At 26.4% G+C, this 22,198-nt stretch overlaps 1 protein-coding gene across 1 annotated transcript; it reads right to left on the reverse strand.

The window, feature by feature from the left end:
• Window positions 1–833: 833 nt before the first annotated feature.
• LOC145850039 (peroxidasin homolog) lies at window positions 834–21,383 on the reverse strand. Its single transcript, XM_082955183.1, has 16 exons — window positions 21,371–21,383; window positions 19,123–19,219; window positions 15,859–16,022; window positions 14,172–14,349; window positions 13,701–13,838; window positions 12,562–12,806; window positions 10,793–10,956; window positions 9,431–9,596; window positions 8,852–8,967; window positions 8,474–8,626; window positions 7,684–7,826; window positions 6,603–6,735; window positions 3,792–3,998; window positions 2,722–2,882; window positions 1,300–1,547; window positions 834–1,060 (listed from the first exon to the last, which is right to left on the reverse strand). Exons 1-16 carry the CDS (start codon window positions 21,381–21,383, stop codon window positions 873–875), a joined length of 2,514 nt encoding a protein of 837 aa, XP_082811309.1. The 3' UTR covers window positions 834–872.
• Between the last annotated feature and the right edge of the window lie 815 nt (window positions 21,384–22,198).

Consider the following 22,198-nt stretch of genomic DNA (forward strand, 5'->3'; position numbering starts at 1 on the left):
AATAACTTATATATACTATAAAAATGTATAAGTTATTAAACTAAATACAAACTTTAAAAATATAACACTGGTAAACAAGTAGTTTATTATTAATAAACAACGTAACATACGACAAACTTTTAAATAAAAACACAAAGGACATAATTATTATGCTGAAAAAAAAGTAATAAAACGTATACAGTAAGTCTTGTGTAAAAAATTAGCTCAAACAAATAGTAACTTTTTTTCTAGTAATAAGGACTTGAAAATATAAAATTTAAGGCAACCCTAATGAGGCAGATAAAACAAATACCAAAAATATTATTTCTAATTGAAAAAGGTAATAATTACTTATTAGAAAACTTAATTAAAATGCAGTTTTGGCCAATTAACTTTGGTTTTGTAAGTCAAAAGAATAGTGTGAAAAGTAAACACTTTGTGTTGAAAAATTAGTTCTAGGTTTACATTACAGATTTAAATAAATCTTGGAAAAATAAGAAGTTTACAAATGAAGTCACGGATAGAAATGATTGTGTAAAAACTTTTAAAGAACATTAAAATAACTACGGATACAGAAAATTACAGACAAGTTGTCAAAAATAGAAACAACCTACAAGACTTTATTAGTTGCTGATGCTATTTTCAAATCAAATTTCAATATATTTAATGTGAACTTATTTTTCTAAGTGATTTCAGATAGACACTTTTTAAGTTTTGCTCAAAACGTTGTTTCAAAAAAAAAAACAGATTGACAACCGAGGAAAAATTTAAATGCACGAGTTCAAAATAGTTCTAACTAATCGATTATTTTCCGAATGGTTTTTATTACAAACTACCCTAGTGTTCTTCCCTCATATCAGACGATCTCTAACAATCTCGATCTTGGGGATTTTTTACTGATCTTCTTCAGTGAGCATCTTTACTTTGTCCTGCAACTTCTTCATCATCGCCATCATATCTTTCATCTCTTTCTTCAGTTTTTCCACCGTCTCCTCCTTATTTTCCGTCTCTTTCTCTTCTTTTTTGTCTTCTCTTTTCTTTTTATCTTCTTTCGATCGTCGAGACCTCGATCTCAGATGACCTGGAGTAACGCATAACTAATAACAAAACTACAATAAATGTATAAGCTTTGACAGCTTGATTTTAATTTTACTAAAAAAGGGTTTATGTTATTATAGTCTGTAGAGATACTTAAAATGTTCTGTATAATATTAGGTTCTTTAAAGTTAAGTTTTGTTTTTTCAACTTAACAGGTTTAAAAACTACATAAACAACTGTAGTTATATACCAAACATAGATATTTATAAATGTATGACAAACCAGATAAAGTCTCAGTATGATCATCTTCATCACCTTCAGAACAAAATCCGTCGCATTCTTTCCACGGCGACAAATCAACTTGGGGTATCTGGTCACATGACACGAACTCCGACGATGATTGGACCAACAAGAACACGTCACGCGGAACGTTTGTGACGTCATCGGTGTTGCGGCATATGACGTCAGCTAATGACGTTTGCTTGAGTGACGTCAGCTGGGCCGGACTAAATATTCCCGGGTTTTCGTACCTGGAAAAAATTATATACAATTAAAAACTTCTAACAATATATTTAAACTTTTTCAAGCTATTTTGAAACTTCTAACTTTATGATTTATTTATGGGTTCTCGTACCCATAAATATTTGCGAATTCATTGCATTGTGAATTATATGATTTACTTTTACTAGTTTTCAATATTTAAACTCAATACTTTAAACACCTTTGTTCAACATATAACAAGGTTCCATACAAAGCTTTAGCTTACTAGTGTTTTTAAGATTTTTATTAAAGATTTAATGAACTAACTTATTAATTACATAATTAGTTTGTAAAAGTTGTCAGAACGTAGTAATTAAGCTTAGTTGAGAAACCATGAAAATTTAACTTAAGTATTTCGAAACAAAAAAAATGGTACTAACTTCCTTTTAACAATTCTGTGAAAACAAGCAATAGTTAAAATGTCTTAAACTATGTATTAACTTAAATAAACGCAGTTCTTATAATTTTCTAACAAAAAAGGAATAAAAAATTTATTAGTGTATTGAACATTCAAAGAAGATCATTAACAAAAACAAACAAAAAAGACAAAAAACTTTTCCGAAGTAACTAAACTTTTATTTTTGTTTCGCATTAAAATTATTCGCTATTTTAATGGTCGTTATATGCAACTTAAACGTCGCTGTGTCATGGGTAATTGTCCAATAAAGAGTTAATATTTTTCACAAATTAAAATAGTTTTAAGTTATACACTTCACTGACAATAGTGACATTTGTAAACGGTAGAAATATATCAAAAACTTGATATTTAATATTGTTTATGAATATCTTGAATAATATCATTCCGTAAAGGATTTTACCTTGACTTAAGCTTTGTTCATTTAAATTTTCGTAATTCTGTTAAATTTCAAAGTTTCAAACAACTGTTACATAACAAACGAGAACTTGTTTCTATTAAGCATTTCAATTTTGTATTAGCTATCCTGAACATATTTAACGTTTCTTTAAGTTTCATAAAAGTAATTAAAATATAAATGTGAAATAACTAAATACATATTAAATCTTGAAAATATAATTTAACAAAATAAACTACTGTTACTCACTTTCACCCCAAAAAAATATGTCATTTATTTGTGGTGAAACTGAGTAAAATTGTTATTTAAAAATTCAAAACTAAGTTTCAAAGCAAAATTAAATGAAACAAACCAGAATCTGTCTCCGTCCCTTGTCCTACTAAACTGTTCTTTCAGAAGACATTTTAAAGTGGGTCCTACTCTGGACCCCTCCAAAATGTCTTCAAGGATCATTCCAACAAAAGGATCGATGTTGTGCGGAGTTTTGTACAGCTCTTGAAGTTTGTTACGTACCTAAATGTTTATTATATTTTCAAATGAAAATTATGAATTATATTTGTATGTATATATTATACTGTGCGGGGTTCTGAACAACTCTGCTAGTTTGTTGCGAATCAAAATTACAAGATAACAGTATATATATTTTAATCTGTCGTTAATAAAATTTGCTTTATGTACAAAAGATCAAAAATAACTGCTTAATACTTTAAATAATTCGCCTTGTAAACTTTCTAAAAGTTTAAGAAAAATCATTTCAAGTTTAGTACGTACTTGAGTTATTTGTTGTTTAGTTTAAGAAAAGTTAAGAACTATCATAAAAACTTATACTTAACATCGAAAGTTAATTTTTTTATTAGATATCAATAACCTAATATATAGTAGCATGTTATTTAAATAGCGTCGTTTTTCTTTTATAAATAAGTTTTAGCATTTTTGTGCACCTTAAAAAAATTAAACTGTATTTTCTTTTCAGTTAAAAAAAATAGTTTATAAATTAAGAAATTATAAAACCTAAGCTTTAATTTTATTTGTTATGACTTTGTGAAAGTGTTTTCTGAACAAGCGTGTAAGTTGTAAAATTTTTAGCAAACTTTCTTAGTTATGTTTATTGATAATTAATATTGTAAAGTAGCTTAAATATTTAACAAAATTAAACACATATAAAAGTTCATAAATACATTAGAATATTCAAAACAAACAACAAAAGTGTTATTGAAAACATTTTTATTAAAGTTTTAAGAACTAGAAAGGTTTTCAGATTTAGTAATGACATACAGAATAAAATAATGCATTTTGTTAAAAGCTAATAAATAACTAATAACAAGATAAACTACATTTTTTAAAACTACAAAAAGCAATTAAGGTACCATGGGTAATGATACAACTAACAAAACCTATTCAAATAAAGTTGTAAACACAAACCTGTTCGCTTTTAATTTCTTCTCTAAGATCATCGAAAGTGTTGGCGAATGTGAGGTTGCAGTACTGTCTCCACTGATTGTAGAAGGGAAGAGCGTGATCCCTACCTCTCTGCACGTTCAACGCTCCCAAGTCTAATGCAACGCTCTCCGCCAAAGCGAACAACCTCTCGATCAGTTCAGCGTTCATCGATGAATCCGTGTCTCGTTTCTGAAGGAATATGTAAATTAAGTAGCTCATTGTTAAATAAACTATCTTTATTAATGGTAATTTGGAGGAACAAACGGTAATAAGTTTAGTCTAAATACAAGGTTAAAGATTATCTCAGTTATAAAGTATATATGGTTTTTTTTTATGGTTTGGTTGAACATTATATTTTATGATATTTTTTAGTTATCATACAGTAGATGATCGCCTAGTCTAGTTTTTAAACTCAATCGTTTTACCTTGAATGTTATTTTAAAACTTTGTATTTTGTATTTGTATGATTTACATAAATTAACTTATTTATCAATTTGTATTTTCTTGTTTATAGGTTTATAGAGACTAAGTTTGTACTCGTCAAAGTATTAAGTTAACTATTTTTGAAGAAATTGTGTTTGTTAAGCTTAGGATGTACATCAACAGCTAAATATTTTATTGTTAGTTTGAATTATCCAAAATCCTTGTATAGTTAGTGCGTAAGTGTTGCCAACAAAAGCTTAGTATTTTTTTAATTTAATTTTTATAGTATAATGAGAACCAAATTAAGAAATAGCTATTTTTCATAACTATGACCTGTAACAGTAGTTATATAAGTTTGTAGCGAACTATTCTCAAGAAAAACAATCTAACTTTAATTTTACTGCCATTACTGGGTAAAAACTACCAAACAATAAACTTGTAGACAGAAAAATTAATAGCTTTATTGTGGTATTACAGGCCAGATAAAAATTTAGATAAACATCTAAAAACATTTAACATCTATTTATATAACAAATCTAAACATTTGACAGCTTACTATATTATTAAATTTACCAACGGTTACGTAAATTACATTTACTTAATAAACTATTACAAAAACTACTAGAAAAATTCATAAAGTGATTTAGAATAAAAATTCTAGCTCAAAATAGTCAAGAATAGATGACAGAACTTGTAAAATTTAAAATAAACTTAGTAAACAACCGTATATATAAAAATGTGTGTTGTTAAACACTCTTTTGTGTTCAAGTTATGTACAAATAAAAACACCTGTCTTTTTTAAGCCATATGGATTTGTTAAGATAACAAAGGCACATGTTTTTAGACATTGTTTAAAAATATGATTTTCTGTAGACAGTATTTTCGTGATGATAAAACTATTTGCTTGCAAAGTGATGCATTATTTCTTTTGCTTAGACGAGTATTACTTATTACACTTAAGAAATATACTTACTGCGCTAAAGTTTATGTTGATTTACTGATATTGTTTTAGGGCTTCTAGCTTACAAGTTTTGTTACGGTGTCATAATACGTTCATACCTGATGACTTATTAGAAAACAGTATATAGTTTAGTAGCTCACTAATTGTAAAACTATTTGTAAAGAATTTTTTAGTTTACTACTTATTAAGCCACCTTTGTTGTTTTAGTTTAAATAATAAACATAGAGTATGTTAAGTTTAATTAAAAAAAAAAGTTCAAATATTTTGTTGAAATTCCTAAGATGTACTTGATATAAATAATTGTTTATCTAGGTTTTTTAATAAAAAACACATCAAGTTTTTAAAATTACTCCTACATTTTCTCATCTAGTAATTTCAAATTTAACTAGTTTATAACATCATTAGGTTTCAAGCTGTTAAAATACTATGCAAAAGTTTTGTTTTTTTTAATTATTAAGTTATTCGGTTATTAAACGAAAAAATAAACATTACTGGCCTGTTACAGAAACCAAATTTTACTTTAAGTTTTGATTAGATTCAATAAAAAAGTTGTTGATCATTGTTAAATCAAAAAGTTAATATACAAGAAAAGACTTTTAAAAAATTTCAATGATGTCGATTATCACGTATTTACAACCGATTTTAAATGTTAGTTGTGAATTTAAAATAGAGCTATTGATAATAGTAAACTCGTACAAGTGAAATAAAGTCGATTGATAATAAGTATCAGGATAAGTAAAGCTTTTAAAACAATGGTAAAACATACTAACGAAAATAGTTGAATTTACTTTGTTTTGTTGTATAAAAGTTATTTTTATTTTAATGTTTATGATAAAACAAAATTCCAAGAAAAAAATGTGCTAAGTACGTCTAATTATTCTAAAATTACGAATTTCAGCTGTGTTTTTACAACAAAATTTTTCGCGGTTATTTTATTCCCCGCACTGGTGATTAATACTAATGATGACGTAATTGTTTTAATCGTTCACAAATTGGAATAATTTGTTTTAGAACTTTGAACAGCTGTTTTGCTAAACTGCTGCAATTAATATTAAATTATTAAAAATAAAGTTAGTACTTATAATTGATCAGGTGGTCGCTTAAAGCAATAAACAACATTTTTAAGTACTCACTAAATATAGTAATGGCAATATTAAATTAAGTAATTATAGAGTAAAAAAATTATAAAAAAAAGTTCAATTTTTTTTCTTTACCATACAAGCATGCATTTTATGTTATAGGACTTAATGATAAAGATAGCAATACATTTTGAATTAACTGGTAAAGTTTCGTACATAAATTATTATTAAACTTGTAACTTTTATCAAACTCTTTAAATTTACTTGTTCTTAATAAGTCAAGGTACGTTCGTTTAAAATATTTTGTAACAACACTACTCAAACACCAACTTTCATGGGTTTAGCGATGAGACCCCTCAACAGAGGTTCAATTCCCCCCTCATGAACGATTCTGAAGGGTGCGAAGAACGCGTGGTGCAGTTGTAAGTGACCCAATGGGTGTTCCTGCCATGTTGAATTTAACCTGAATAAAACATTGATAGATTAATCAAATATATTTATATTTCTTTATGGTGTTTTTATGACTTTATCTAACATCAGACATTTTTTTTAATGTTGTAACATTTATTGAGCAATAAGCACTACATGTAAATCTTTCTTTAAAACAACAAAGCTATTATCATCAGGTGTTAATTTAAGAATTTAAAGTTTTTTATAAGTTTTTCTACCGGGGTCATGAACATGTAGATGGAATTAAAAAAAAAGAAAACTTCGTAAAAAAATTGGAAGCAATAATAAAAAAACTATTAATAAGTATACAATATATACATTTTTCGACATAAAAATCTATACAAAATTACAAATAAGTTTTCTGTTTGAACTGCTATTAAATTTGATTCAACCGACAAAACTGTTATTCAATTTCATGTCAAAATGGATTACTGTTCACGCTCATAATCACTCATGTGTGAAATTATTTGACGTTCGTTACTCAAACAATAAGCAAGTAAACTGACTCATATGAAAGCAAAATAACAGTGATGTTTTGAAAATCAAAGTGCTTTGATATACTGTTTATTTTTCTTTCAATCTTTGTTTTTATGTTTGTTTACATTAAGATCATTCAGAGTTTAGCTTTCGACTAAGTTAATACGATTATATATCACTAAACAAAGTCTTTGTTCTTCACATTACTTTTCGCTGAAAAGGTGTGAATGTTTGTGTTAAAACAAAAAATTTATTTTTTTTTATTTGATTTTATCACCACTATAAAGATTATCATTTTGTTATTTATAGATACACTTTGTCAAAAAAAAATCTCGAAAGAAGTTTGAGCAACCCTTTCTGTACAATAAATTTTTTATACTATATCTAGCTGAAAATCTAATAAGTTTTTGTAACAAGTATTTTCACAATGTAAACAAACACATAAGTTAACACAAAATAATTGTAGTTATAAAAATTTACAAACCTGTACAGTATTGGGTTGATCATTGTGTGTCCGAATCTGTAAGCAGCAGTGGCAAACACATTAACAATCGAGGATGGTTGATTCGGGTTGTAGCCCCCATAACTTTCCATTGCATCGTTACCTAGCAACTTGGGTAGCCAGTGCTGTTTTGAATATGTTTGTTAGTTCTTTTTTTACATAATAATATGTTTGGTTTGAAAATTAGAAAAAAATATTTTTCAGAAAATAAAATTATATTAAGTTTACATTGTAAAAATTGTTTACGTTTATTGTAGTCTTATTTGTACGCTTTTCGTTTTTTTACTTATTTAATTTTAAGTGTTCACAAAATACTTATATCCATTATTTTTATAGTGTTTAATAACCAAATTTGCTAAATTTAAATGTGTTTTAAACTTAATGAAAAAACACAAACTGGTTTCAGACTTTGGAATTCTCGAAAACACATCTCTTTTTAAAAGTTTGGTTTCCTACATTTAAAAAGCTTCTAATTTAGTGATATATCAGGTTTACAAAAGACTTAGTTTGATCCTATGATTGAAAAGAACTGCGGTTTGAATAATAAATTGACTAAAAAATTTTAAAGTTCCCTTATTCAATTTTACATGCTAAACTAGTATTATTCTTCATTTAATGATAAACTTGTTTCGATCAAAGTTATACAAAAAGTAAACTAAGTATCTAAAAATAAACTTTAGTTTCTCTTAACTAATTAAAAGCTTAAATGTAATCAAATTAATAAAATAAGTGATAATACAAATGAAAACAAAATAAATACTAAGTAATAAACATTATAAGTGATGTGCTGCATTTTGGCGCCAACAATTTTCCTGGCTTCCGAGTAGATTACATCACCTTCCCAATGTGGGTTGAGTTTTTTCAGGTACCTCGCAATCCTGTTGTGTTCCCGCATAAATAACGTGTGCATTGTTGTTAGTCCCACCTAATGGATAGAAGTTTTCTAGTTAAAACATTAAATCTTTTAAATTTTATTTAAACGTGAAAAAGTGTCAAGAACACGCAAAGCTATGTAGTTGATATAAAAACTTAAAAATGTAAATTTTGTTGAAAAAGTAACCTTAAAATTGTTTGTATTTCATTTTTCTTTAGTAGCACAATCCAAAAAAAAAAACGAAAACATATATAATAGTGATTAATTTTTACTAACATGTTCATTAGCTCTGAGGTCACCAGCAAGAAAGCACGGAACACTTCTCTGTCTTGCTGTTTCACTATCTCCTCTTCTACACTCTATAGGAGCAACTGGACGAATTACTGAGATCTCTGTCATTACAAAAAACATTTTTTAATCAACTTTTTTAACTTCTTTTTTTCAAAAACATTTAATTATTTTTGTTTATTTTTAAAAACTACTGTCTTGGAAATTAGCAGATACTCACATTTACACCTCATTATGATAAATAGGTAAAAATTCAATTGAATTGTTGTAAACTTTTTGGTAAACAATATATTATGATAAAAACATCTTATGATGAAAAAAGATCTATAAATGAATTAAAATCAATTTGTTTCAAGCACAAATTCAGATAAATTAAATGTTCAAAAACAAATAAAAAATATATTTTAAAGTTATCAAAATTAAGACAGATATAAGTAATTAATATTACAAATTAAAAATACTTACTAGGACCAAGATCGCTATAAGGTAGAAGTGATTTATGTTAGTTATCGATTTTTAAAAATTATAAAGATATTATACTTTGTATAAAATCATTTAAAATCATACCAGGACCAAGATCGCTGTATATGTTATAAGGTAAAAGTGGTTTGTGTCCTGTCTCAAGAGCTTGCCCCTCCTTCAAAAGTCCCTCCTCATTTGTAAGCTCCCTCAAATTTCTACCTTCCTCTTCAGTGTTTCCATAAACGTTTGATGCATCCAGGTACGATGTGATCTACAAAAATCGTGTTTATATTTTCAAGCCTTTTACCATTGAATGTCAAAGAAATATTACACGTAGAACCAAGTCGAGGAAAAAGTAATATGCGTTTTCATTTACATTGCTTCGTTGTTACTAAAATGCATATTTGTGAGTGAATAAAGACAAGTAAAAACATGTAAAGTTTATATAAAAACTTTAGAACTAAAAAACAGTTTTATGATGATTCACTTTTCTAGTTAAATTAACGTAAATTTTTTCTAATTAATACAAACATAACTTTATATTGTTTGAACGTTTTTTAATTCCTAAACAGCGGTTAACTCGTTTATAAGCGATTATCGCTAATGTAATGTGTTTATATGAAAACAACAATTACTTAACTTAATGACACATTACATGGTATGTAAATATTTCATGTATAAAATGTTTCTTTATGTTTCGATTTTTAATCGCAAACCAAGTTTTATAAACTCAAATAACTCACAATTTAAATATCAAAACGTGCAGGTTAAGACTTTAAACAATGATCTTTTTTTTATAAAAATTTGAGTTCTTAGTGTCTAATTATCTATTTAAGTGAGACTTTAAAAAATAGTAATGACATAATCTTTTGAGTTGTGAACTTAGATCAATTTAATATGTCTCGAACTAATAATTACTTAAAAGCTTGCATGTATGTGTGACGCATTTTATTTACAATTTAGAAGTTACTTTTGAGTAGACTAAAACATGCAACATATATAGTATATACAAATAATAAAATTGTGAACTTAATAAAAAACAGTTAAAATAAATTGTAAGAATGATTATGATTAACATTTTATCATGCTGAAAACTTTCTTACAGTGAGGCATTTTTTTTTATTTATGATATTGCCAGAAAATACTAAAACTTGCTAAAGTTTAACACTTTTAAACGAACTAAGTACTTTCTAGTTATGAATACTAATGTAAATTATTAAAAAAAAAATTTTTTGTAACAAATATCAAACTTTTGTTTTACACAAAGTTCTAAATGAGCTTTAAAAATCAATTAGCTTAAAAATTTATAATTAAATTACTTAAAAATCATTTTATTTTTTTAAACGAACAAATATCTCTGCTTTTTTTTACCTCACTAATTAATACCCTCTGATAGCCAATAACGCCCCTAAAAGTTCAATATTGCCCTGTTTGGTATATTAAGTACAAGTTTCATGTTTTTCTCACCTGATTGATTTGTTCCCTCCTACTCAGCACGTTGAAGAAGACGGATGTGATCCCACTCCCACATACTGCAGATGATCTGGTGAACTCCATGCACCCTCCTCCGTTGCCATGGTTACCGTGGTGACCGTGGTGATACCTCCCGTGATGGGGGTTTTCCCCGTCCACTGTTGAGAAAGAAAGATGTAAAAGGTCTAAAATTCAAAGTGTTTAAACTGATAAAACAAACTAGTTTGTCGATTTTAAGCTTACTGTTATGAAAAGTACAGGTAGCGTTTATTAGAATTTGCAAAACTTAATTATTAAAATTTAATTTAATTATCTATGTTATACAACTAATGTTTCATTTTCCTTGTACGTTAAGTTTAAACATTCTAACAATTTAATAAACTACCTCTTAATTTCAATCTTTTTTAACCAAAACTTGTAATAAGTACTTTATTAATGTATATTTCATTACAAAATTAAGTAATTTCGATAAAATTTTATTTAAATTTAATACTTTCAGGTATATTGGTAACGGATGTGGTCACTGGTTAAAGTTTTTAGTTACAAATTGTTCTTACTTCATTCTTTTTGCTCAGAGTTTAATGAAAAGAAAGCGTTTTAAGAAATAAAAATTTTAAACAACCGGCGCAAAAAAAGTATTTTGAATAGTCTACAACACAAAATTTATAGTTTATAATCAATTACTTTTCATTTTTAGATTATTCTTCGAATTCTTGTCCAACATTTTACTACTTATTCGAAATACGAATTATTTATAGAAAAAAACTATTTTTCAGTAGTTTTAATTTTTTATGATGTTTTCATTACAACGAATACTTAAAATCATTATTTTAGAACGATTTAAACTATACGTTTACTAATAATTTTTTAAATTTATCAGAAATATATTTTAGGAAATAAATATAAATAGTTATTCACTAACAATAAAATTAAGCTTGTAGTATGTTGTAGGAAGCTGTAAGAGGTACTTGACAACAAAGCAAATTGGCAGCGTTTTAATACAACGTTAATGATTGTTTATAAAGAGTGGAGTTCAAGAACCTTTCTTTTTGTTTAAGCTTAAACTAAAATATTTTCAAGTGGATATATTCTTTGTTAGAACACAATAGCGAACTCATTTAAACTGTATGAACTATTAACTGCTTAAAACTTGAATTGATGTTTTTATATAAGTTCAAGTTATAATTATTTCTAAAATTAAGTACAAAGTTATTATGATTAATTTTGTACTAAGCAATGATCGTAAAAAGAATAAAAAAGGGTTAATAGCCAAAAACTTCTTAACATTACCTACGATGTGTTTACAAAAATCTAAATAGCTTTGATTTTGTTATTTTATTCGATTGTTTAATACCGTATACAGATGTTGTGGTAAAAGCAAAATATTCATAAACTTAAGCCTTACAGAATGAAATGTCATTTTTTAAATAGTTATTTTTTATAATAATTTAGTAGTTCAACATTTTTAATTAAAAAAATTACTTAAGATATATGCTTGTAAATACAAATTAAAAAGAAGCCTAATATATTTTTGAAGTTTTTTTTTTGAAATTAAAGCACGATGCACAGTAATGCATAGTTACCAACCATAAATAGGTTAACAAGGTGCCTCTTTGTCAAAAGAAACTTCACAAGCCGTAATAAGTAAATATTATATGAAGTAGTATCATTATCTAACCATGAATGGAAACAAGGAGCTTACTCTCACATAAGTCCTTGCAAACCCTAACAAATAAATATAATTTGTTGTTTTGTTATCTTACCGTGAATAGGAAAGCACGGAGCTTCTCTCTCGCACGAATCTTTGCAAGCCGTACCGGGATCGGAGAACCTCTGAATGCTGGGAGCCATGGCTGTGAAATCGAGGTCGTGATCCAGGAACTGTCCCCACTGCATGACCATGTGTGTGAGTTGCTGGTCACTAGAGGCGCTCTTTCCCATCTCTCCGTTCGACATCAGTACCCCGTACGACACTGACCTTGGCGAGGGTAGGGGGTGGGAGTTGTATCTGTTTGTTATACGTCATGGTAAAAAAATATATCTAAAAAGTGTATTTTAAAGGTTTATCTTTATTAATACCTAAGGTTTACTACTACTTATTTAGGGATGTGAGTTTGTTATCAGAGATATTGAATCTCAACATAATTAGAAAGTGTATATTAAATAGTACTGCATAGGATTCTTATCAACTATAAAAACTGTTTTTTCTTGTGCCAAAGATAAAACTAACTTTAAAACATTTTAAGTTTGTTGGTCATAGGTATGTTTTTTATGAATAAATTTGACGAAATTTTATCTTAAAGTTTTACAAAGTTTTAGTTTTGTTTAATATAATTAGTATAATCTTATAGTTCATTAAAATAGTTACGCAAAGACAAAAATCTGTTTTAGATCTTTTGACGTCAGAAACTTTTAAGAACAAAGGAGTTTTTGTCTGCTTTACATGTAACCAGACGTTTGAGCTTGAGAGTTGTGTTAAATGTGTCATGTAATCAAAAACAGATGTCTGGCTAAAAACCTTTAAGAATCTATAAAAATAAAATTTAAGTTTTTAATTATTGTTATCACTTATGAAGTTTGTTTTTGTATTCGAATAATAACTATTAGTCAACATAAATATGTTTAGAGTGTTTTTTAAAGTTAACTTTATGGCTGTAAAATATAGTTTTACGTAACATTCATATAATCGCATACTTTGAAAAAGAAATCGCTTGAAAGTATGTCACCTAACATCGCAAAGTATTTGAAATGGGTAAAATATTAATATACTGCAAAACAGTTTAAACATATTTACGCCTTGTTGTACAACTACTCAGTTTTAATTTGATTGAAATAAAGTAAAAAGTATAAGCTAACAATTTACAACAAACAAAAATTAACAGACAAATTAAGAAATACTTACGTTTTGTTAGGATTCCAAGCGATAGGATTATTGAAACCATTTTCATAAATGGGTTGCAGGACTCTGTGAAACGGGGTCAAAGATGCTCCCCACATCGGGTGTTGTAAATTGTTGCAGGTTCCATCTAGTGTTCGGTACCTAAGTTTTTATATTAATTTTACTTATAAATAAAAAAATAGTTTGTATAACTTTGTATGCAATAATGTATTAAAATACAAGATATTATGTGTATTAGGTTAATATTTGTTTAGTTTAATACGCTGTACACTTTCAAAAGTCTATATGTATCTGATATCCATAAAACATAGTGGTTATTAAACAAAAAAATAATGAAAACAATTTAGTACAATTTTATACGCAAACATAGCATGTTAATAAAATTAAGTCTTTAATAATAGAAAGTTTAATATACATATAACTAATAGCTAACTTATTAAAATGTATAACAACTAACTAAAAAAAACAACTAACTTTCTGTGATAGCAGAAATCTTTCGAACAGTTTGGTTGTGTCCGATACGTGGAACAACCAGATAAATTCGCTACTAGCTCGATAACTTCCGGCCGGATAAACGAAATTACGTCATTGTCCTGTGACGTGATTATTGTTTCTGTTTCTGCTGTTGTTTCGTCATCAACTTGGTTGAAATCTTTAATTTATTTGAATTGTTATTAGAGCATAGTAAGTCCCTACTTTTTTATTAAAAACTAGTTGTTGTTGAATAACTGTTAAAAATACAGACTATATTTGCATTTTCGATAAATTATTAATGGATCGTAGTATGATTATTTTTTAAAATTGTTAAAATAAATGTTTCAAATTACCCATGACATCTACAAAAAAATTGTTTTGCAATACATTTATGTGACAAAATTATAGAAACTATATTTGTAGAATTTTTCTAGAAACTAAAGTTTCATTTATAAAAACTACATAATGACATATATACTTGAATAGAATGTTTTGTTACGCTCTAATTTTATTATATTATTATGAACTTAGTTGTACATTTTACGTTTTTACACAAACGTTTTGCAATGAATTAAAGTTTAAAGTGTAGTAATACAAAACTTTTATGAATACTACATAAATATAAGTTTAAGCTAATGAAACTATGTATACAATTTTTATATAATGCTTACGTTTAAAGTGTGACAAATGTTGAAGTCATATACGAATTGACTAAATGGTGTACTTATGAATTTAAGCAACAAAATAATATACTATTTATTTGTGTCACTCATAAACTATCTTTTTTAATCAAAGTCATTCACTGCTTCCACACAGAACACTACATGTTAGTATTAAAAAGATCACTTTAATCGGCTATAGCTTAGTTTGAGTGGATTTTCGGTATTAAGCGGATTTAAAATGTCGCTTTCAAGGAAAACCTTTAATTGGTCATTAGTTGATTTTTCGATGCAGAATAATGTTGTAATTGACCTATTTTAAACACAATGTAGGCAAAAATTACTTATGTTCACATTTTCTTTTTTATAGTATTTAAGCTTTACTAACACTTACTCTGAGTTTTATCAACACTAAACTTTCGTAACTTGTATAAAAAAAAGTATAGAATTTTTTAGGTGTATAATACTTGCAATAAAATTAAATCTTAAAGTAACCACATTATTTTTACAGTTGTATAAGAACCATAGCCTTTGTAAAAAAATATATATTTAAAGTTTTTGTTAAACAAATATTTTAACTCTTAATAAAGGCTGTCTCATTCGACAAAAAAAAACAACTAATTTGGTCAATACTTTAAAAAATATTTCAGACTTTTTGTTTTACTTTTGTAAAGTTTTTATTTAAATTAAAGGAATAAGACTTATATAGAATCTAGATCAGGGTTTTCAAAAGTGGGCAATATGCATTAAAGTGGCCTATAAGCATTAAAGAGGCCAAAGGGGGAGGATCGTGTAAGTAGTAAAAAGGCCACAGGGGGACTATGAAGTCATAATTTAAAACTTAAATTAGATATTTAGGAGTTAATGATGAGAAGCAAAAATAAAAACTTAGTGTTAGTTTATGAGAATTTTTGTCAAAGGGTACCATAGCTAATTTATTTCTTTAAAGGGAGCCCTATGAAAAAAGTTTGGTAAGCCCTGATCTGGATGCTATACTTTTTTTTTACGAATTAACATTCAAAACTAACCAACGACTGCTTGAGGAGTGTCCCTCCTAGCCCTTCTGACGCAACACTCGATTACTCGAAGTGAAACATCGAAGACTTCCGCAGCTTTTGCCATATCAACAGCTAAGTTTGAGGAGGGAAATCTCATCAAGGATAGTAGATCACCAGCTGTTTGCTTGTGTTTCCTGTTTGTATTGTGTTTATACGTTTGTATTTTTTTAAAGTGAAGTTCTTATAAGTATAATGTTTATTGAATTGTACCAAATAAAGTTTAACATTTATTGGCAACAAGTCTACTGCTGCTTGCTTGTGCATGTTGTTGTATATTGATTCTATAATTTAATTGTTTTAAAAATGCTTAATCATTTATTAGCAACTTAAATGTGTATTTCTTGTTTTCCTTAAACATTGTTTCATTGTCATAGTTTTAGTGCACTGACTTTATTTTATGTTTAAGTTAGTATACTGTCTTTGATTTAGTTCGATCTCTTGTAAGTTGTGTATATATATTCGAATTCTTTTTCATTGCATATATAGGTAAGTGATGTTCTTAAAAGGTTATAGTGCAACAACTATGTTTTGCTTAGTAGATTTGACTTTGCCCAACGATAAAAAATATTTTTTTTCTTGAAATGATAGGATTGTTTATAACAAAGTAATTTAGATTTTTTTTTTTGTAATTTGCTGATGTACATAAAGCTAATCAATTAATTTTACGTAGTTTTAGAAAAATAGTTACAAGGTAATGCTTTTAAATGTACATAAATGTGCTAAATTTAACTTATAAACAATATCAAACTTGTTACTGTTTTTGAATTTAAATTTACAATAAAGAAATGATAAACACTAACTGAGGCTTAAAACCTTTGTACTTTTCTTAAGAATTTGCATTATACTAAAACTTCCAATTTTTGCACAATTTACTAAACTACAACTATATTTGTCAAGTTCATTTATTTTTTAGATGATAACTATAATAATTGTTTTGTGGTCAAAACCAAAATAGCAACTAAAAATATCATTAGACCTCACAGTAGAACACACAAAAGTTTTTGAAAATTGTACCACCTAGAAACATTATATGTCCATATATATAAATATATATATAATTATTCACAATTGTACCACCTAGAAATAGTTTCTGTGCCTTGACACAGTAACCACAAAGTTGATTTATAGCTGAGACGTGCAAATTTATTAGCTGCTTACTTAGAATATTCAATGTCACAGTAAGTACGGCACGTGTATAAGCATAAATAAAATAAAGCATGAAAACAGCACGAGTAAGAAACTAATTGTAGATATATTCTACTCGTGTTTGGGTTTAAACAAAAAATTGTGACTATTGCCTCATCCTATGTAAACTATTTTTTGTGTGACGTCATGATTATCTCCCAACTATTTTGTTTGTGAATATCGTGGTTTTTTAAACGCCCGCACTCGGTTGACTAAAGACTTGTAAAAAAAGTGAAAAAAAATTAAAGTTATTTAGACTTGAAATAATTTTAAATATATGTTCTAAAAGTAAACTCGTTTTAATTGTTTCTAAATATTTTAAAGTCATATAATTTTGTCAAGTTTAAGATATTTATGACTTTTATAAGTTTTAAATTAACTTTAAGTTAAATGATTCATTTATTATATGATTGAAATAAAAACTAAAACCCTCAATAAACAACCTTAAAATCATTAAACTCTGCTTTTTTTACTTGGCTATATAAATCTTAAATTACGGTTAAAAGTGTATATTTGAAGTATATTGAGATTTATTACTCGCTTTATCAAGTAATTTGATATAGTTTGGGATTTACTGAAATTGAAATAAATTGTATTAAGACCACCATCGGTAAAAAAAAAACAAAAGCGTTTGATCAAGTTTTTATTTATGGGTACTACTTTTGTTAAATTTGTATATTTAAATATTACTGTTGTAGATAAGGTGAGACAAAATATTTAAAAATTTTATTTAAATTAAATTTTTTTTTGGCGAGTACCATAAAATTTAAATAACATTAAAGAAGTATTATAAACATTAAAAAGCAAATCACTTACGTACTTACACTTCTATAATAAAAAACAAGAAATGATAATTTGAACTTTTCTAAGTTTGAAATTGGTTGTTACATTTGCGTCGTAATGTCAAAAAAAAAAAACTGAAACTTATTGTAAGACCACCTTGCTTGCTAGATGTGTGACATATTTTATATATGAAACAGGCGTGAAATAAATACTATTTATATTAGACTTATGAGGGGATAAAACAGGCGTTGGTGAAAAATATAATTCTAACAGCAGCATATGTTAGATTGTAAGATAAATCAACTAGATAGAAAATTAGCTAATGTTCAGTATAAAAACTTGCCTTTTAAACCTTTTGAAACTATATTAAACCTGTTTCTAAAATAATTTTATTCAAATAATAGCTAACTTATAAAAGAAATGATTATAGTAGTTGAATGTTACGCTACTAAGCATTTAAGAAGTATTCTCACAGTTTTATTATTAATTAAAAGAAAAAGCACTAACTTTTTTGTAGAACATAAAAAATTTGATGCAATACAAAAACTAGTATTTTTGAGTTATAAAGCTAACTTTATCGTTTATTAAACTTTTAAAGATATTTATTTTTAAATTTTATTTTATCTAAAATAATATAACAATTCGAATTACCTAACATTTTAAAGAATTGGTGAGTTTATTACCTATTAACACAAACAGTAATCTCCAGTTTGTCTAATTTTTTTTCAAATAAGTAATATCTTTTATACAAAACCTGATTTAGATTCATACAAAGATGATAAGAAATTGTTAATATTTTGATCATGTTTATCAAAATTTTAAATCACAGAATGATTTATTGCAAACTGATTACGATTGATTACTGATTTGCGTATTTGACTTGAATATCATTGCATACATTAAATATATAGCCTTTTTTTATCATTGATAGCTTTTGCTTTGTAAAAGATTTTTATTTTTTCTCAATAAAATCTGAAAAAATTTTTAGAAATCTTAAACTTACTTCATTAAAAGTATAACTGTTTAATGGCGTTAAAATAAGTTTCAGTCTACTTAATATAAACACTTACTTGTTGACGTTATCTTAAGAAACTGATTACTATAATGAATGTTTAAATTTCTTTTAATCTGATGTAAAACATTAATCTAGACTTACTTCTTGAAGTTTATTTTCTTTCAAGAAATGTTAAAAAATCTTTAAAAAATTAGTATACTATATACTTATCAAATTTTAAATCAAGTTACTTGTTGTTTATAGTAACTTACTTATCGTTGAGTGTTGATATTGTATTGTTGATTGCTCTGTTCACGACTAAATGGGCTCTTCTCATAGCGTGGTTCAACGAATCAATGGTTACTATTGCTGTAATAAGTATTGATTGTATTATTATTAAATATATTTTAGTAATTTTTTATTTTTCTTTGCTTTTAGTAAAAAATAGTTCAAAAATCACAATCGTAAATTTAAACAACATGTTAAAAAAATAGTGTCTACAGTATTTAAGTACATTAGTTAATAGAGTTCAAATTTTTGCATTAAATTCATTTTGTGTAACTAGTTGGATGTTTATAATACTTTGAATACTACAGTTTTTAAGAAAATACAGCATTAACCACTGTAAAAACACTTTGTATCGTATTTGTATAATGTTTCCCAAGACTGTTTTTTATTTCGCATAAAGGTAGACGTTTGAAATACTTTAAACACAAGGATTAACAATATCAGCCTTTATTTCAATTCGTGTTTGAAAACTCTTAATTTTTTTCCTACAAACTACTACGTTGACTTGGTTAGCGTAGTAAATGTATAAATTTTAAAACAATATAATAAGAAAATTATTTTAAACTTCGAGCACATCTAAAGTTGTAAAAATCAAATAAGTTTTTTTAATTAATCTTACCATATAGTTTATGTGCTTATTATACGAGTAATTCATCAACATGAAAATTACAAATAGAAAAAAAAAATGATGTCAATCAAATAAATCGCTGTATGTATGTAACAATCTTGCACTACACTTTTGTACATGTATCTACAAGATAAAACTAAAATAACTTTATAAAAGATGTATAAACTATATTGGAATTATCTATTCTACAATTTATTTTGATTTCAAACATTTAGCAAAAGTGATTTTAATAGCATTGTCTACGGTAATAAAACCTTTGCAAAATTGATAAAATCCCTTTGCGTTTAAAATATTGTGTTGTATAAAACTTTTAGCAGCTTAATAAATAAAACTTTTTTAGGTGAGTAAAATGATAAAACATTTATCTATCAATAAAAATATTTAAATATTTGAGTTCGCTTAAACTTGGAAACTTTTATTGAAGTTATCAGCACTTAAATTTAAGTTAAAACGTCAGTATAGAATATTAACAGTATCTGTTTGTAGTAAAAAAGTTAGTTGCTTTAAGTTATATATGTCGTTAAAAGTAAAAAAAATATTTTTGATTTACGTTATAGATTTATATTTTTTATCAACAATCGACTGTTCGGCGATATTAAACCTCAAGTTATGAGAGAAGCAAAAAAGAAGTTGAATTGCAAAGTAGATATCTACAGCTTAGAAAATAAATTGTATTGTAAAATATGTTTAAATGGTTGTTACATTGATATAAACGTCAGAAATCTAAAATAATTGTTAGTTTAATCAAGTTAAGTAAAGTAAATTCTATAAAGTTGACATTAAACGGTGTAGTCATTAAATTACTTCAGAACAAAATACTTTTAATTTTGGAATTACTTTTGTAATAACTATTCGACAAGTTGTATACATGAGTATTAAAGTATTACATGGTTTTAACCTATTTCTGACTAAACAATTGAGAAAGTATTTAATCCGTGTTGAATCAAATTTAAATAATCTGTTTTTCGTATGTAAAAATCAAAAATACCTTTAAATAATCTTATTTCTTAGTATTTCATTGCTTGAAACATGTTTTTTTTTAATGACACTAGTTCTCTGTTGTTTTAAGCATTTAAATATATTTAAAATAACTATGCTACATTCAAAATATCGTATTCTGATGTACAAAATTTTTTAAAGTTATTTATTAAAACTTAGAAGTTTTTCATATGCAAATTTAATCGTTGCTCACTAAATATATTTGAATAAGACAACTATATAACCTAAAACAAATAAACGAATAGAATTCTATGACTTTATGGCAAGAGAATTTAAAGTTTTATAATCAAAAAGTTATATTTTAATAAAAAAAGTGTAATTAACAAATGAACACAAGTTTAAATATCATTTATACTGTATGTTTTTTTACGTAGTTTAATAATTTTAAATTAATTCAGCATATACGTAAAATTCAAAATAATAATTAATTTGTTTAAGTTTTTTTTGCAATAAAAAACAAGATAGCAACAATAACTGTATACTAAGCACAAAAAACTAATAAATACTTGTCAAAAACTTTAAGCGACTTCAACACTAGACTAATAATGTTGTACAGCTACTTCTACTTAAAACAAAAAAAAAACTGCCTCTAAGACCTCACAGACCACAGTAACACATATGGATTGTACCACCTAAAACTATTGTATATATACATATATATTTATTCAAAGTTGTACCATCTAGAAACAATGTTTGTGCTGAGACAAAGTAACCACATGTCTCACAAGAACTGATTGATGCTTGTTAAGTGAAAAGATAACATAAACATTTGAGTTTAAACAAAAGTAACAGGTGTAAACGATTAAAAAACTAGTTTCGGCGCGTTACTAGAATTTAACTTCGCGCGCATTAACACAATTATTTACGAAAGTGTGACAATTACGTAAGTTTTTCAATTATATTTTGTGACGTAATAATTATAGATTAAGTTTTTTATACGTGGCGATAAATATAAGTTTTAACCTTTATAATGTATGTACTTTCATAAAGAGCCTTTTAAAACAATATTTAGGTACAATCTTAATGTTTATCTGAATTTGAGTTAAGCATTAATTAAACTTGATTATAATTTAGTTGCAAAAAGTCTAAAAATTATAAAATTGTACTAAGGGCTGTTTGTTTTGTTTAGCAATGACACGACAAAGCTACATCGAATAGAGTGTGTCAATTTTTGAAGCCAGGAGTACAAACTTAGTTATACGCATATGAATCAATCAAAACTTGAACCACAAGAGCAAATAATCCAAAAATAAACAAATTTATAACTCTTAATCTCTGCTATTTTTACTCGGCTTTATAAAATCTTAAATTACGGTAAAAAGTATATATTTAAAGTTTCATTGAGATATATTGCTTGATTTATCAAATAATTTGATATAACTTCGGATTTACTGAAATTAAAGTTCATTTTACTAAGACAGACCACCTTTGGT

This window comes from Thalia democratica, chromosome 2, assembly GCF_965202585.1.
Source record: "Thalia democratica chromosome 2, ktThaDemo2.hap1.1, whole genome shotgun sequence".
Classification (NCBI taxonomy): domain Eukaryota; kingdom Metazoa; phylum Chordata; class Thaliacea; order Salpida; family Salpidae; genus Thalia; species Thalia democratica.